Source organism: Melospiza melodia, chromosome 24, assembly GCF_035770615.1.
Source record: "Melospiza melodia melodia isolate bMelMel2 chromosome 24, bMelMel2.pri, whole genome shotgun sequence".
NCBI classification, from domain to species: Eukaryota; Metazoa; Chordata; class Aves; order Passeriformes; family Passerellidae; genus Melospiza; species Melospiza melodia.
The window spans coordinates 9,910,613-9,929,491 of NC_086217.1; the positions used below are offsets into that span (position 1 = coordinate 9,910,613).

Below are 18,879 nucleotides of genomic sequence, written 5' to 3' on the forward strand. Positions count from 1 at the left end.
TTATATTAATTTATTCTGGCTTAGTACAGAGGTGATTCTTCAAATCGTTTTTCTCAGAGCCCCAGCCATGAAATGAGCAGTGTAAGAGTGCAGTAAATGTGGACATCAGCACTCCCTGAGCCTCAGGGCAAACCCAGCCCCCTGTGCCACTCTGAGCATCAGCATCTCTGAATTAAGAGTCTCCCACTGCTCCCCCAGCACATGAATTTTTAGGGGTCAATCTTTCTCCTCCCAGCTCTAGAATCACAGAAACCATAAAATGAAAATCACAGTGGAGCCTCACAGAGCTCACGTCCCATCTCCCCACAGAGCACTCAGGGAAAATCCACAGCACTGTGGAGAGAGGGAAACCCCAGGAAAAAAAATCTGAATTTCTTCTATTGGCAGCCCCTTGCAGCAGTTCCCATCACCACACCCAAACCCTGCCCTGTTATGGAGTTATTTGTCCCTTGTCACAAAATGCCCTTAAGAGACCTGGGCACAGTTTAAGGGACAAAAAAATACTCAAAGATTGTGCTTTAAAGACCTTTAAAACTTCAGTTCTTTCCCAAATTCCAAATTAAGAGGTGCAGAATTCATCATAAAACATCTCCCTGAGAAACAGAATCATGATTTCTGTCATATCTGTACCTCTGTAGCAGGGGTGCACAGGGGCCAGCAGGGAATTTCTGATCCACTGAAAATCCTGCTTCAGTCTCCTCTGAACCACTGTCTTCATGATCATATTGATGTACTTTTATTTTTGCTTTTTTTTTATTTTTTTCTTCCTCTCACGAGTTATTTTTTTGGTTTTTTAATAAATATCTTAACACATAAAAAAATCTGAAATATTGATCACACTGATTTACTTTTATTTTTGCTCTCTTATTATTTTTTCCTCCTCTCAAGAGTGATTTTATTTTTTTGTTGTTGTTTTAACAAATTATATCTTAACACATAGAAAAAAATGTGAAATATTGTACTCCAGAATTGCATTATCTCAATACCCAACCCACTGATGAAAACACCCAACTCCTGCAGCATCCCACAGAACCTCACAGTTGTTCACATTCCCACTGAGCTTTCAAATCTGCTTAAGAGAATAAAGCTCCCAAAAAAATTTCAGTATCAAGAGGATAATTGACTTGGAAATTGCAGTATGTCACCTTTGACATCCCTGGGTTCAGTTACCCTGCAATGATGAGAGGGTAAAAAAATATTTACTGTTTGATTTTATGTAAGGACACATCTGGATCTTCCCATCCATTCTCTCCAAGGTGCTTAAAGGCTAAAAACTCACCAAGCACAGTCAGATTTCACATCCTCTCTCTCCTGAGTCACTCACTCTCATTTAAATGATTTTCATTTTTAATTTCTATTTATTTTGCTCATAATCCTCCCCTGGATTCTCTATTATTATAATCTGAAAGGGAAACAGTGCTGATCCAGAGGCCATGCTCTGTGAGTTCTTGTGCACTCAAAGTCTTATAAAACCTGTACTGAAACACAAAATACAGTCAAACACTATTTTAAATAATGCTTGGGTTTTTTTAATTACATGCACCATGTAATTAGGAACATTTTAATATATAACAAAGACACCTTCTGGTCATGGAATTCCACTAACAAAGAAAACAAATATTTAACTCCATTTTTCAATAAACTGACTAATAACCCCTTCATATTGCACACATCTTAACAAAGCTCATTGCAGCAGCGCTCCATTTCTGAGCCTGCTCTTACATTTTTACACTGATTTACCAAAGTTTTAAGTATTTCATGTATGACTTAAGATAGTTTTAAGAACATCAAGCATCTTCCCAAAGCAAGCACCTGAACTGGAGTTGAGGCTTTCTGTGGCTCTGAGGGCAGCAGCAGCAGGAGCTGTTAAATTCCCCTCAGCATCACCATAAAGGGGTGGCCATAAAGAGAAAATGAATAATTTCTGTTGAGAGCTGTCAGACAGCAGGAAAACAACTTCCTGAGCTGCTTTTGCTAAGAAACCAGAGCTCACACCCTGCCAAGTAATAAGGAAATGCACAATTTTTTGATTGTGTGACTTCTTGTTTCACTGAAACAGGATATTGCTCCCCAGACACCAGCACTGCAGTGGATGAGCACTTTATTCCCAAGTATTATTTTCCTTTTGGCACAAACAGACATTTCAACCTCACATTTCAGCTACTTTGAGTAAAACAAGAAGAGACTAAGCTTTCCTCTTTTACACTCACCTTTATTAAGGCATTATTTTGCAAGGACTGCCTCATTTATATTAAAAGTACAGGGCACTATAATTTAACATTATTCTGATACACAACAATTATTATTATATAATGATTGTAATTATTATAATTATTACTCTGGAAAATTAATTTTATTAATGACAGTATTAGTCTTACAATTAATGGAAAGGTAACACCGGAGCATTTGAGTACACAAATTAATTGTGCACCTGCACAAAGTAATTTAGAAAAGGATGGTTTAATATTTAAAAATCTGCTAAATGTTATGTTAAGCTTTATAGCACACTACATTTCAGAACAAAGCTTGCAGCAACTGGGAGAGGAATCAGTTGCTGAATTGTAAAAGGGTTGAAATTACAGTCAAACATTTCAGTAAATTAAAGTATAATATTCTACAATCCTCTTTGTGTAATAGTACCCACTAATGTAGCACAGTTTTAATAAAACATATTTATTTTCTGATTGCTCTTAATCTTCAAACTGTTTTTGAGCTATTGCTGCTGTGTAAATATTGAATTTGATCATTTGGTAACCCAAATACAGGAACAAGACATTAGGCTGATTTATTTAATCACTGAGCCCAAAACCCCAAATCACAAAATGCAGCCAGCAATATGAAAGACCATTAACAACCTGTCACAGACTCTGTCACCATGAAAACAGTCTCAGTAAAATTAAATGGTCTCACACGCAAACGTGTGTTCTCATTTCTGAACTTCAGGTGAACAACCCCAAAGAGCCATCTTATAAAAAAAATAAATAATCAAGAGCACTTTTAAGAGCCAAACCATTAATTATGGACACAGCAGAGCCACTCATGAGTGTCACCTCTCAATCAAGAATAACTTCCATTAATATCCTACATCACAAGTGAGCACTAAGCTCAAACCAGATTTGGGTTGTTTTCCTTGTGGTTTTAGGACTGACCAAAGTAAATCAGAAATTATTTTCTGATTTAAAAAGGTAGGTATACAGTTCATATCCACAAACCAGTGCTTGTAGGTATGTACTCAGACAGCGAGGAATTCAGCAGATATTCTTTAACTGTCCAGACTTTGCTGAAATTGTGGCCCCTTTGGGCCCAACAGGGGTTTTGCCACCAGCAATGTGCAGCCAGATGAGGGGTGAAGACATCACCCATGCAGGGCTGACCTGGGTTTCAGCCTCTCTGCAGCTCAAGGCACTTCAAATACACAACTCCCAAACTCCAAAAGCCTGCTTCAGCTGTTAACTACATTTACAGAGCCAAATGCCCCACTGCAAAGCTTAAAAAAATCAGGAACTTTCAGAAAAGCAAATGTATGAAGAACAATGTTGGTTTCTCGCTCTTGCCTCACCAGTTTCATTGGTAAGGTCTGTATCAGCTAAACAAGAGATACTCAACACTCCTAACTTAATTACACTTCTAACTTTAGCATTTTTCTTCTGCACCTAAATATAAATTATGTGAAATGTATTAAAATGGAAGTTTTAAAAATTCTTCTCAATTCTTCAACATTTCCCCATATTTATATTTAAAACTGAGAGAACTTTTTAATATCTGAAATTTTCCAAGACCCCTTGTGGCTCCTGCCCATATATTGTTCACTGACCTCCTGGCTGGCATATTGAAACAATTAATGAGAAGCTCACTAAAAGCTAGCAGGAAAATTCTTCTGGTGCATTTCATCAGAGGAGATAATAGCCCACAATCTAGAGCATGAATATGTGATAAGAAACAAAACAAAGCCATTCAGACAAAGAACACTTGGAATGCATTGTTCCCATAAGCAGATGTTAAATTACTTCACTGTAAAGTGGGATTTCTAAAACCCAAAGAAATGTTATTTTTATGTGAACAAACGAGATCAGTTTATTATTTCAGCAGGGTGACACAAAGATCCTGCACATGTGTCTCACCAGGCAGGCAGATGTGTGGGGAGGAAAACTGGTTGTGGACCAAAAATGCCACAGAAGCACTGACAGAGGAGGATGGAATGGGAGTGTCCAGACTCCTAGACTAGCTCAAACATGAAAATAAAATAAAAACCCAGTAAGCCAGCTGGCTCAAGATTAAATTGTCATTTAACTGGAGCTACAGATCTTTGTGTGCAGTGAGACAAGGACCAGAGACAGCTCAAAAGATACACTTTGAGATAAGATAGGTACTAAGAAAGCTCAGAGAAAGCTTCAGCCTTTCTGGGAACTGTTAATGTCAAATACATCCAACATAAAGCAAAGAAAATAAAATGCTGATTCATGGCTGGGTGAACGCCTCAGGGTTGTCACATTCTGAGGATATTGTTCTTGGTCACACACTCCAGCTTACTGCTCTTACCAAAAACAGATATTTCAGTCCATAAATGTTCACTTCACAACTGTTAAAACCCACTTGGACTCAATTATCTGCGGTGAAGAACCCATTGATCCTGTTTGTAATCCACTCTCAAGGGTGTAACAAGATAAATCTGTGTAAAGCAGGGTCTGAAAAGTCAATGTACTCACATCAGTGTCAGGCCCCTTGTCAGCCCCAGGACAGGAGAAGGTAACGAACTCATGGCACCTCTTGTGAACCACAAAACAGCAAACTGGCAAAAAAAAAAGGGGAAGCAACAGTTAGAGTGGTTGTTGGTGGTGTTCCTTTTTTTTTATTTTGTAACAAATATAAAATAAAACCTAAATATTTCACCTGTGAGTCAAGGAAAGCAAGCAGAGTCCCATGTAAAATAAAGACACAAGACACCAAGCAAACACTGTGATTAAAGAGGAGATAAGCATTCACATTTAAAAGCCAAGAGACTCCACACAATGATAAATCTTTAATGCTGGAGACAGCCCACAGTGCTCAAATACAGCGTGGGATGAGCAGTTCCACAAAGCCACATTTCCTGAATCTCAATCCTGCTCTGTCACAGAACTGTCAATGTGCACCCAGGAGGGATGTGAGGGATGTGAAGCTGGAATGAAACCCATCCTTGGGTGTGGGATTTGCTCCCCTGCATGCCTGGGGAAGGGCTGTACAAAAATCCAAGTCTTTCCCAGTTTAATTACTTCTGTGAGGGACCAGAGCACTCTTTGAGTGAGGCTGTTCTGGAGAACAAAGTGTTCTCATAGCACAGAATGGCAGGAGATAATGGGGAAAGAAAATTAGCTCCTGATTGCAATGTGAAGCCCATTTAAAATTTATGAATGATCTCAAAGAACTTTTTCTTTCTGAGATAAAAAAGTTCCAGACATGGGATGGAGGCCATAGGTTGTCACACAGGTCCCTCCAAACCACAGCAAAGGAACAATTTCCTTGAGGGTCCTTACTTTAAGAGTCAGAATTCCAGTTTTCACTCCCACTATGGGCTCTTTCACAATATTAAACTTAGTTCAGATATTTTGAAATTGGTCCACATTTCAACAAAACAGATAATCAAGATTTGAGATTGAAAAAAGCTTGTAATAAACACCATGCCATCAAGCAGTGAGTCAGGAGACTATAATGAAATGATTTAAAAGTAATTCACAGCTTGTTTATAGGTAATGCATTCTCTGTATACTTGAAATTTTGCATTTCCAACACATAAAACCACACTATTCCCCAAATCTCAAGAATAAAATAGAGTTAAATTGCTTTACAACAGCAAACATTAAATTTCCTCAACTTCACAGGAAAACAAATTATCTAAATTGTTCTAAAGAGCTCATTGCATGAGGCAACTTTAACCCTTCTCTTTCCCATTTAAAACAGCCATGAATTTATTTAATAAATAGACAAAAAAGAGACCTGTGCCCAGGTGCACCTGCAGGTCACTGCAGACACAGATCCCATTAATGCCAGCCTGGCCTCATCCCCAGCCCTAAGTCTGCCTTTAAATTCTAATCATCCTCCTCTCCCTCCCAGCTATTTTTCATCAGTATCCCATGCAGAAATTGTTTCCAACTGTTCTATTTCCGACGTGGCATATGTTCATTCTTTGGGCAAAGGGAATAAAGTGGGTTTTGCTCCACTGAGTCCAGATTAGCTCTGCTGACTCCACTTGAGCCACAGTGGCTGCTGCCCACTTGGTTGTCTAGTTTGTTAATCAACCTAAATCCCAGTGAATCCTGCAATTATCATTTTGATGGTTTGTTTTCTACCAACTGAAAGATCACTAAGTGGCAATTACCACTAATATTACTTGCAGCTGAGTCTTATTTTACTTTCAGATTATATTTTTGGTTCCAGATCTCCCAGTCTTGAGGACAATAGACTGATTTGTGTTTTCAGTAACAAACCACATGCAAAAAAATTTTAAAATTTTAAATCTTGGTATATCCTTCAGAAAATAAAGAAGTTAACTAATTATTTTTGTAAAAGCTGCAAAGTATAATATGATGATCTGAGACATAATATGGGAATATCTGGAAATTTGTAGAAAAGAAATTTGTTTCACCAATGTCTGCCATTCCAATTTGGGCCTTGGAGTGGCTGCTCCAGCTCTGCCTTTATTCAGCAGTGTGTATAAGGAAAACTGCACATCTGGGCATCTGCTTTGGGCAGAATTTCTGAAACACCACAGCCACGTCCTATCTCTGAGCTGACAGCTCCTCAGAGCTCAGTGTGAAGGAATTCATCCAACCAGAGACAATGCTGACCTTGTTTTTAATATGATTTAAGCATCGAGATAAAGACATGGGAAGAGGAGTGCCACTGTTTGCTCCAGCCTGTGAACTTTAGCTGTGAACTTCCCTGGAAACAATGCTCATCATCACACTGCCATGAAAAGGACAATTCAGCTGCCAGAGAAAGCAAACCACAGAGGATTTGTCCTTTTGGACTTGGGCTACACCTCAAAACTGTGTGATAATACTTTGATTATCAGTGTTGGTCACTGAAATCTCAAAACTGAATTTGTGTTCAGCCTAATAAGAGCCTTTGATAGGAGCTGATGTGGGCAACTCAACATGGACAGCCTTGATTCTTTCTCCTTTATTTCCCATTTGTAATAGGTGACTTCTCTCCAAAGAGCCTGGCTCCTTAATAGGTGATCTAAAAGCATCAGACCTGTCTCATCTTTTGGGAATTCTCAAAAGAGAACCAAACAGTTCCACACAGAAATAAACATTGGAACAAGCAACCTTCATGGAATCATAAATCCAAAGGGAAAAGAACAAGTGTCAACTGAAATCCATCTGACAACCATCATTTCTGTACATATAATTTAACATCTCAATTTTTAAGTTGAAATCCAGCCATTGGACTGTATTTTAGCATTTTTTAAGTGTTTTCTTTATTTCACGGAGCAACACAGATCTGGAGAACTCATGTAAAAATTTCCTTAGTTCAGCTAAGTGCAACCAGAGTGTCATCTGCCTAAAATAACGTGCCATTTTTTTTAGGAATAGAGATGAAAAATAACCTCTCACTTGTTACTTGTTGAGGATGTTAAGAGCTTCACATCACTTTCTGCAGCTGTTATGAAGCCACATTATGTTCAGCACCTTCATGTAATGAAAGCTGTACTACACTGCTTTGCAGAGGCTGCCAGGAAATTTGTTCCTTTCCACTTTACCATGAGCTGAAGGGAGCTGGCACACATTATGCAGAGCAGCTCGAGAGCAAAGTGGCATCTCAAGGCTGACAGCTTAAATTAAAAAGAAAATTATTGAGGTATTTTCGTGTTTTGACAGCGTGATTTTGATCTGTGGTGTATATACAGAATCTGGCTGGGAGCTTCCATCCTTCCAGCTCTGGACCTGCTGGAGCCAAAGGTTCCCTGCAGCCCAGGGAGGGGAGCAGGGAGGGATGCAGAGAACAAAACAGGCCTTGTGCTGCAAAACCAGCCTGACTGCTCCTCTCTGCTGGCACCTGGCATCTCCCTGGCTGCTCCCTGCCCTCCCAGAGAGCAGAAAATGCCAACTGGGCAGCACAAAAGCAAGGAGGAACCCAGGAAGGAGCACTCAGTGCATTCTCAGAGCAAACAAGCTGAAGATGCTCAACAGAGCTTGTGGGATTTATGGTACGTAATGGAGGGCAATTCATTCTACCCAACACTGCTCTGTCCAAGCATAGCACTGAGAAAAACTTGTTATCAATAATACATATATATATATAAATAGATATATACACTGTCATCACTTGGAGTTACAAGGCTCCACTGTAAATTTCCAGCTTTATTCCAAATTATGTGGAGTGAAAAGATTATTCTGATATATGGTCTGGCTGAAGAGTTCTCTGCTAAAAAATACTGCTGCTAATGGCTTGCATATATGACACAGATGGATGGGACCAAAGTGAAGTACTGCAATCATAAATAACAGAAACAGAAGCAATCTTCTCTATTAGCTGATCTAGAAAGAAGAAAAGCCATTGCAGAGCCCACACATCACTCAGCCATATGTCTGAAGAGCTCCACAATCACAAGCATTCCAAAGAACAAGGGGTAAAAAATATCGAGATATAAAAGTCACATGCTTTACAACTGAGAACTATTAGAAAAGGTCAAGAGATTTATTTTTTTTAAAATCACTTGTAAACTCCCACTTTTGGAAGAAAAAGAATAGAGTAGGTGAGCCTTTCCACTAGCTATAAATAGCTCTACTACACCACAGTATTTATTTATTCAGTTAAACAAATTCAGCTGCAAACCTAAAGGGTGGAGAGAATGTATTTGCCAGAGTCCAACTGAACTGCCAGCTACCATCTACAGAGAAACCAGTGAGCTTTGTTCAAGTCATCTTTGACTCATTTGTAATCATACCATTATTAAGGTTGGAAAAGAGCTCCAGGACCATCAAGTCCAGCCTTGGAACAAGTACCACTATGCCCACTGACCAGTGGTCAAGACTGATGTCCCAACTCAAATGGATAACATTTAACCAGTGTAAAAATCACATCTTTTCCTGTCTAAACCAACCCCAAAGCTGTGGCTGCACTGCCATGGCATTACTGGGTGCCTCACAACAACAGGCTCATAATTTGTTTCCAGGTTTCAAGCATTGATTATTCCACATTGTTCCAGCAAGGTAGAAAAATCATAAAGAAAGGCTTTATGAAATCAAGGCTGCTCTCCTAAAATCAGCAGCTGGCCTTGTCAAGCTGGCACTTTGCAAGTTCCCATCTGAAAGCAATCCTGGTGTGGGCAGTTCATTAACACGACAATCTATTCCTGGGTGAAAAACAACCAGCACCTGTATAAACTGTTTTTTGCACTGTTAGATGGAAAAATAAAAATTTTCTCTCACAAACACCTTTTCCTGTACACATCAGGGGTTTGAGTGACCAATCAATACAGGGTATCAACTTGTTACTAACCAATAATGTAACTGGCAAGAAAGCTGCTGACCAACTGGAGTCACAGACAAGGTCTGTAAACTGGATAAAAATCAGTTATGTGAATAAAGAATGGGCTTTTTCCATGAAGAAAATGGAGTTCAGCATGATTTATTCCCATAGCAGAGGAAGCAGCACTGGAGGTCTCATGGGCAGCAAGAGGGAAATAATTCTGTGTTGGGTTCCTGATTTGGGGCTTTTGACAACTGATCCTGAACTGGGCCAAGGAGCCCCCGCAGAAGTTCAGTAAGAACAAAACCCCCTCTGGTCACTCCCAGAGGGCTCTGGAGCACTTCAGAGTCTCTGCAGGAGCCTGGAGCAGGGAGTTGCTGTTTCACACACTTTGCATTCTCACTGAGGCCACAGGATTCCCCCGGGGGCCCGTGGCTGTGGCTGGGCTGGGCTTTCTGCACAGCACCAAGCAATGAATGAATGAATGAATGAATGAATGTGGCACATGGCATGTGTTAGATCACCCTAAGATTAAATATAGCAATTACAATAAACAGAAATAGGGTAGTGCTTCAAAATAGACAAATCAATTAAACTACATTTGTTGTTTAAGTAAGTACTGTTTAAGTAAGTTTACTAGGAATAGATAAACAAGAAGAGCAGCAATTAAGATACAGGATGTAGCAATATTTGTCTTTCTCCTCTTCTGAACATATTATAACTCGTAAAAATATAATAAAAATCCCTTTTGCATTAAATCTAAACAAGGCTGTAGAGTATAAAGCAAACACAAGTCACAAGCAGCCCTACCTTTGACTGCTACTGACACCCTGAATCCACTGAGAATTTCTGAAAACTAAATTACCCTAACTTTTCCAACATATATAATTTATAATACACCAGTGTGCTTTTGTGCCAGTGTTTCACCCCATCTAGAAGGAAGTGCAGTCCCAGGAGAGTAGCCAGGCTAACACTTACAACTGCTTTATGCAATCTTTCCACTTGGCATTTCCCACTCCTTTCTGACTAAACCAGCCTGGAGCTCAGCAGGACACAGTCTGTTCCAAGCTAAGACAGGGAATAAGGAAAACAACGTCTCTGCCCATCACCTTAACCTGTTCCTAAGCTTCTTAAAGCTCTTTTGTGAGCCCACAAGGTCACACAGCACCTTCACAGCACTAATCTGTGTGTAGTGCCACACATTCCCTGGCTCATGGGTTACCTTTATTTTCATCATGGTTTCTGCAAAACTCAAGCTGCCTTCTCAAAAACCTACCCTGGGGGCAAGGCACATGAAATCAATACTGATACATGAAATACATGAAATCAATACTGATAAATTAGGGCTGATTCCTATTTCTAAAGCTCCATGTCTACCTGCCAATAGCTACTCTGCTTAATCTCAGGTTCATACCTCTGACCTTGCTGCAGATTTTCTGCCTGGTCAAGTTCAATTAAGACTAAAAAAACCCCAGGTGGAGGACAGAAATAAGACCACTGTAAACTCTGCTGCTTAATTTCCTTTTTTCTATTTTTAAATTTGAGAGAAAGTAACAGTTCAATGCAACAATATCTTATTTGTGTGAAAGGATTATACAGATAGTCTGGACAGTCTTAACTACTCAGGTCATTAACTCCTTTGCACTAAGTAGAAAACAGATGGATGTCTCTGGTAAGCTGGCTTTGCCAGCTCCACAACAGTGTGCAAATACAGGCTGTGTGCCTGGCAGGGAATGCAAATGCATTTACACTTACCCAAACAACTCTGGCAGACCTGGCAGTGCCGTGGGATAAATGATAAATATATACCTGCATGTTTTAAATCAGAAATGTATACCTAACACGCTTTAGAAACAGTTTGGATTTAGTAAAGTACCTCATATAACATGTTCAGATCTGTCTGAATACTATATTCAGATATACATTATACCAGATTTGTAATTTCTTCCTTTCATACAGGAAAAAGAAGGTACATGATATAGTTTATTCTGCCAAAACTGCAGCACAATATTTGCAAAACTCAGGAAGAGTTTCAAAATATTAGAGGATTTAATGTAATATAAAATATTCAGCACTGTTTCAATGTTCTCGTTAATTATATACTTTCTGAGACAGAGACCACTGTTTCTATGTAAAGCCCTTGCTAAAATTTCACAAAACCATTAATCTCCTACCTTTGAGGTGTCCCATTTTCTAAATGAATAATAACCCAGAAACCATCTATCAAAACCTGCGCTGAAATAGCTATTTTGAGAACTTGTACCAACAAAAAAGGTGACCCACAATCACAGACTTTTTCTCTCACTTCTGCAGTTTGAATTCACTTCAGTTGCAGAAGCTGCTGCTGTTCAAGTGTCTTCTGCAGCCACAAAGCCCCTCTGGGTGCTGCTCTCATCTGCTCTGGGGCAGAGCACAGGCACAGCAGTGAGGAACAGCACAGCTCTTCCAATTAAAGAGCCAGCACAATAGGAGAGCCCAGCACTGCTTCCTGTGAACGCTGAGCACTTGCTCTTCAGATTTTTCAGCTATTTCAGCAGTGACCCCAATTGCAGAAATGGGATGTCTTAAACAGAGCAGCGCCTTCAGTTTGAGGCATCATCAACACAAAACCCAAGGGCTGGGAGGGGGAGCAGGAGGAAGAGGCACAGGCTGTACATATTTTAAGGCTGTATAAGATGATGGGATGCAAGCTGAAACCAACTCTCCAGAATGCAGCTGCTTGTTCTGTAATACAGCTGGAATTCCAGACACCGACAGCAAGCAAAGAGCTTTATGAAAATCACAGTGGCAGCCTCTACAAGAGAATCTTCCACAGCCACATTGTGCAGCATGAAAAATGAGGTGCTCAGTGAGTAAATCATCTCTGGGACCAAGAGCAAGTGCAATGGCTTTGCCCTGACAAGAGCAGCCAGTGTGCCAGGGTGCCTTCTCCCAGTTTGGCCCAGGAGCTGCCCAGAGCTGCTCCCTGCTGCCAGCCAAGCTGAAAACAGCTCTGATCATCAGGGGAATGCATGAGCACAAGCTTCTGAAACACTTATGTGGCTCCTTAATCTTTCACCTGATGTTAAATCACCCCACGGTCAATTGAATGTGGGCCACGCTCCCAAGGAATGGCTGAGCCCCCTCACAGCTCCAAGCATGGAAAACGGATGGAACAAGGAAAGCTGTGAGGTTCTACCATGAACCCTTCAGTAGAACCTTAGAGCTTGTTGTTCCCAGCATCCCATCCCCACCTTACTTCACAATTTAATGATACTGAGCTGTAAACCAAAGCATTTCCTCCAAGTACAATTTGTAAGGACAAATGGCTGAGCCCTCTCACAGCTCCAGGTGTGGAAAACATGGAATAAGGAAAGCTGTGAGGTTCTACCATGAACCCTTTAGTAGTAACCTTATAGCTTGTTGTTCCCAGCATCCCATCCCCGCCTTATTTTACATTAAATTACAATTTAATGATACTGAGCTGTAAACCAAAGCATTTCCTCCAAGTACAATTTGTAAGGACAAATGGCTGAGCCCCCTCACAGCTCCAGATGTGGAAAACTGCTGGAATAAGGGAAGCACCCTCATACAGTGAGGTTCTACCATCAACCCTTTAGTAGCAACCATATAGCTGCTGTTCCCAGCATCTTACTTCACAATTTAATGATACCGAGCTGTAAACCAAAGCATTTCCTGCAAGTACAATTTGTAAGGACACCAATACTGTAAGGGAAATGCCAGAGCTGAATGCCAAGAGCTGAACATTAAAGTATTTTAGAATATTTTGATTTTATGCTTTTAGTTGTGTTTGAGAAACCCTATAACATGCTAACCAAATTAATGAACCTCCCTTGCCAGCAAACACAAGCCACACACTGATTTCATTATTGCCAAATGATGTTTATTTTCCTTCAGGACGGCAAGAAGTGAGGCCAGGATGACACTGAACAAGCTGCTTGAAATGCCAACAGAGCCATACCCTAAGCACTGAACCACAAGAATGAAACTTCCCGAAATACCTGTTGGGACACAATCCTGACTGGAGATTTGATGGGGAGAGCTGAGAGGCTTCAAGGTGAGAGGTGATCAGCAGATGACCTCAGATGTGAGGTGATCCACTGGAAGGTGCGCAGGAGGGGGTGGGATGATGTCAGAAGGCGTCGCACAGCACAAGCTCGTGTTAATCCATGGTAATGAGCCTCTCCTCTCCTCTCCTCTCCTCTCCTCTCCTCTCCTCTCCTCTCCTCTCCTCTCCTCTCCTCTCCTCTCCTCTCCTCTCCTCTCCTCTCCTCTCCTCTCCTCTCCTCTCCTCTCCTCTCCTCTCCTCTCCTCTCCTCTCCTCTCCTCTCCTCTCCTCTCCTCTCCTCTCCTCTCCTCTCCTCTCCTCTCCTCTCCTCTCCTCTCCTCTCCTCTCTCCTCTCTCCTCTCTCCTCTCTCCTCTCCTCGTTTTTGGATGACTACAGCCTCACACAGAGCCAGCAGCCTCCTGCCATCCCTGCCCTGAGGCCTCCCCACGTTCCATTCCAAGAAAACAAAAGCGCACATTTATTTTGGTTTGTTTTGCCAGTAATTATTCCCTGCCTGTCTAAACCCACCAAAAGTGTGTCTTGAATAGAGAAAAGCATTTCAAACCAGAAAGGTTTGAAAGACACAGCTGAAATTTTCAAAGGATATGGAGGAAAAAGATCAAGTTCAGCTCCTTTTGCACATAAAGGTTACTAATAAAACCAACTGATAATTCCTGGTTACTAATAAAAAACAGATAATAATTCCTTCAGACACTTTTCTCAAAGAATTCAAGCTAGTTTTTTAAATCCTATCCACCCATTCTGTTTCAGCAGTAGTATTATACCAAGAAATTGAAGAGATTTTGTTAATTAAAGATTTTTCCAGTTCCTGTTTCTCCTCATTATTTCCATGTTACCCAACAGATGCCCAATATTTGTTGCAAGTCTCATCCAATTACATACATCTTATTAAAGGGTCATCTGCTAGAAACTTCAGTATGGCTTTCCTGCTCTCATCAGTCACTGCAAACATTTCACCTCAAAAAACTGCAACTTCTCAGGAAGAAAAACAACATTCACAAAAAATGTGAACTCCACATTTGACTAATTAATGTCAGAAATTTGTTGCCAATGTAAGACAACACATGAGACAAAACACACATTGGGAAACCAATTAGAGAATTAAGGATATTCACCCTCAGATTTCTTTTCACAGTATGTTTGGTGGGTATATTATTTCCTCATAACAAGCAGAATTATTTTGTAGGTTTGGAAGTTATCAGAATTACATGGGTGACTAAAAGGCATAAGTTACAGTAATTCATTCCAGGAGCAGAAGTGGTATTTGTAAGAAGTACCTGTGGGCTCAGAGGTTGGCAGTACATAAATAACAAAACATGAAACCATGGAAACATGTCATTTAATTATGAACAAATGATTTATGTTTGCTGTAAACCATTTAATGAAAAAAAAATTCAAAACAAAGAAGGAGCTGAGATGAGAGGTTTCCAGCAAGAAAACCCCATGGCAACAGTCAGTGGAATTTTTCACCAGGTAGAATCACAGAACCATGGACTGGTTTGGGTTGGAAGGGACTTTAAAATCATCCTGTCCCACCCCAGCCATGGCAGGGACACCTCCCACTGTCCCAGGCTGCTCCAAGCCCCGTCCTTGGGCACTGCCAGGGATCCAGGGGCAGCCACAGCTGCTCTGGGCTCCTGTGCCAGGCCCTGCCCACCCTCACAGGGAAGGATTTTTCCTTATTTCTACTCTAAGTCTTCAATCCGTTTGAAGCATTGCCTTTTGTCCAGTCACTACAGACTCTTATGAACACTCTCTTATAGTCCTTGTAACTTTTAAAGGTACATTTTGAGCATGAACTGAGAGCATATGAGCAGGCAGTGCCCATCATGAACCCTGCACAGCTCTCCCATGCCCAGCCTGGCTCAGTGCTGGCCCAGCTCAGATCTCTGCATACTGAATACTCCCTTTATATCCCCTGTAACTTTCACAAGTACATTTTGAGCATGAATTGAGAACATCTGAGCAGTCAGTGCCCATCATGAACCCAGCAGCAGGCTTGCCTGCACAGCCCTCCTGAGCCCAGCCTGGCCCCTTGTCCAGTCACTACAGACTCTTGTGAATACTCCCTTTATATCCCCTGTAACTTTTAAAGGTCCATTTTGAGCATGAACTGAGAACATGTGAGCAGGCAGTGCCCATCATGAGCCCAGCACAGCCCCCCTGAGCCCAGCCTGCTCAGGGCTGGCCCAGCTCAGCTCTTTGCATATTGAATACTCCCTTTATATCTCCTGTAATTTTTACAGGTCCATTTTGAGCATGAATTGAGAACATGTGAGCAGGCAGCGCCCATCATGAGCCCAGCACAGCCCTGCTGAGCCCAGCCTGGCTCAGTGCTGGCCCAGCTCAGCTCTCTGCACTCCTGGGGCAGCACATCCTTGGCAGGCAGAGCTGACAGAGCCATCATTTCCTCAGTCACTGTTAAGTAACCACTTTACTGTGACATATGGCACATTGCTGTCACAACCAGTGGCCCTGCCTGCTTGTTTTTATGTCCAAACACTTATGCAGTTCATTTTTTTTGGCAATGTTAGGTTTTAGCTGGAGCAGTTCCCCAGGTTAGCTCAACACACAGCACATGGAAGCACAGACAGCACAGAAACAGAACTGCAGGACCACCAGAGCAGATGAAATTTATACCAGGGAAAGTATCCATGTGACAAAAACCCGCATCAGTGTTGAAACTCAATCCTTGTGGCATGATTAGGTCAAAGAACTGAGATGATTTCTTCACTGTGTCCATGTGGCTGACAAAGATTTCAAAGCATTTTTAAGCAAAGACAACACTCATAGAACCTGATCATTATCTCAAAATGCTCCACAAAATTTAGTCTATGTTTGAGCTCTTGATTCTTAGAAACAATCATGGTTATTCTTGTTACTAAGTCATATAAAACCCTGACTGTGAAAATTGTGTAAGAGCATTTTCCACTGCATGCTCATGACATATTTGTGCAGTCTTTCCTGGCTCACTGGAGCAGCAATATAAACAGCATTTCTTAGTTTCTGTCACATAGACTGAGTAGTATTCTCATTATATGGAAAGGTAAACACTATTCCCTCTCCCATGTATTTACTAAAAGCAATATATTAGCACAAATGAAAAACGAGGCACGAATGGCAGTGATAAATTAGCTGACATTCACCCCAGAATATTGCTTCCAACAGGCCAAGAATTTTCAAGCAGCAGTAAGGGCCTGGAATTCAGCATGCCATGACTCAAACCAAAATAAAAAAATTATAAGAAAGATGAGATTTCAACTCATTCCCACTCAGTACAGAACATGCATTAAGGGCCTGCAGAGCAAAAGTGAAGCAAATCAATTTCTGTCATTACTGTCTTTGCAGAGTGGTTTTATTCAAGGCTTTACTGCATGGCATTGGCACTTTAGAAGTCAGGTCATAAAGGCATAAAAGCAACTGAAAAAAATTAAAGCAGTTTGTGATTGAACATCAAATCTATAACTTGGTAAGGAAATCAAGAGCCAAAGTTTGAGCTTCAGGTTGACAGTTTTTAGAAGCACCAACTGCTAAGAGTTAAAATAAGAAATCCTTCCATTTTTCATAGGGGTTTTAAAATATAACAACTTTATTAATAAAAAAGAAACCACTGAAGCCACTTGCTTTTGAACTTTTAAGTTTGTCTGACCTGAATAATAACTATTTCCCCTAACCAGCTGTCTCCCTTCTTACTTACACTGCAACAAAGCACGGCATTTTTTTACAATATGAATTTAACATAATTAGACACTACAGCTTACCAAAGTCTCCATAATACACTTGTGGGTGCCTGAAATGTCATATTATTCCAGAACTAATAAAAGTACTAGTGGATGTATCCATTTCAAGTGATAAATCATTCCTAGAGGTGTCATACAAATAAATCATCTTGCTAGATCTGAGGATAAGCTAAAAAGGGCATATTTTACTTTTTTGCAGAAAGAATTAAACACATGTGAGAAGTGTATCACTTTCTGCTGAACTGCAGCACTCTGCTAGAATTCAGTGAGCCAGGGGAAAAAAGGGCAAGAAAACCCCAACCAACAGAAGCCAGGCACTTATTACTGAAGGGGTACTGGGGACAGCTAAAGGTGATACAGAGACTCTATTACTAGAAGGCATGAAAAGATACTTTATTATTAGAAATTTACAGTTCTTATAAAAGTAATGGTGAACCTAAGACTTGCTTGGTGTTTAGGAATTTTCTCTCACACTATTGGTGAACTATGAATAGTACACTCTAGAGAACTATATCTACAAAGAATGGTTACAGAAAGAGAGATAATAATTGTTTGAATTTTATCCTCTAACTTTCTTACAGCTTTTACAGAGCTTCCCAGGATTTTCCTGGGAGAACCATGTTTCTCTCTGTAATTACTGCAGGCACTTGTGGCACACAGCCCCAGGTGACGCCTGGCAGCAGCCAGTGACTGGCACAGAGCACAGGGACAGGGACAGGGCCCTGCACAGCCCAGGGGCTGCTGCCAGCCCGGGGCCAATGGCCAAACCCCTCTGCAGGCCAGGACAGCACCACAAACACATAAAACACAAATAATGGTGGCAAAGGACATGTGTCAGCAGGGCTGGGGAGTGCTCTCAGGAGCCCTCTGGGAAATGACACGGAAAACAGAATTAAAGCACTGCAGGGGGACAAGGTTCCTTTGTTGGGCTCGAAAGACAATGGGAAAAGAAGAAAACTGAAAGCAGGACAAAACCTCCAGGTTTATGATGCAGGGAGCCCGGGCAAGTCACCCCACTGCAGCAGTTTCCTCAGAGCTCCTTCCTATGTTTTCATACCTCTTGCTTCCCAAATCACAGAATTTAATGCTGGATGTTGAATTCAATATTCAGTGTTGAATGTCCAAGTTCTAACAGAACAGTGCCTCTGCTTGGCAATGTTTCTCCTCAGACCTCAGTCTGGAAAAAAGGATCATTCCACAGCTAGTCTGCAGCAGGATAAAAAAGCCACTTTTCCCCTTGCTAGATCTGAATTTAAGTCCTTATAATTAATAGCTTGAGTAATACCCTTTTATATAATGCAGCTCATTCATTACATCTCACCCACACTTAAATGCTGTTTCATATTTCTGATGGTGAATATTCCATTATTTCAGCCAAAAATAGTTTTTATTTTCAATCACTTTATGCCTTGTAATGCTGCACACTGCAGGGTGCTTAAATCCTTCACAAATGGAGTAAAATAATGCAGTAAAACTGTATGAAAGCAAGTGATTTACAGAAAACTGCATGTTCTCCCCATAAACAATGTGACACTGTTAGAGATGCAGATGGAAAATAACAAATTCCAGGAGGCTCCAAGTGGCATGCAAACAGATGAATTCTGCATGAGTTATGC

General features: G+C 40.8%; 1 protein-coding gene across 3 annotated transcripts in view; it reads right to left on the bottom strand.

Moving 5' to 3' along the window:
• Positions 1–18,879, bottom strand: part of PRKCA (protein kinase C alpha) — a 150,007-nt gene that overhangs the window by 85,351 nt on the left and 45,777 nt on the right. For all 3 annotated transcript variants that reach the window (XM_063175866.1, XM_063175865.1, XM_063175864.1), the window contains exon 3: positions 4,707–4,789. In XM_063175866.1, coding sequence (XP_063031936.1) covers positions 4,707–4,789 — 83 coding nt within the window. The remainder of the gene's footprint in view (positions 1–4,706; positions 4,790–18,879) is intronic.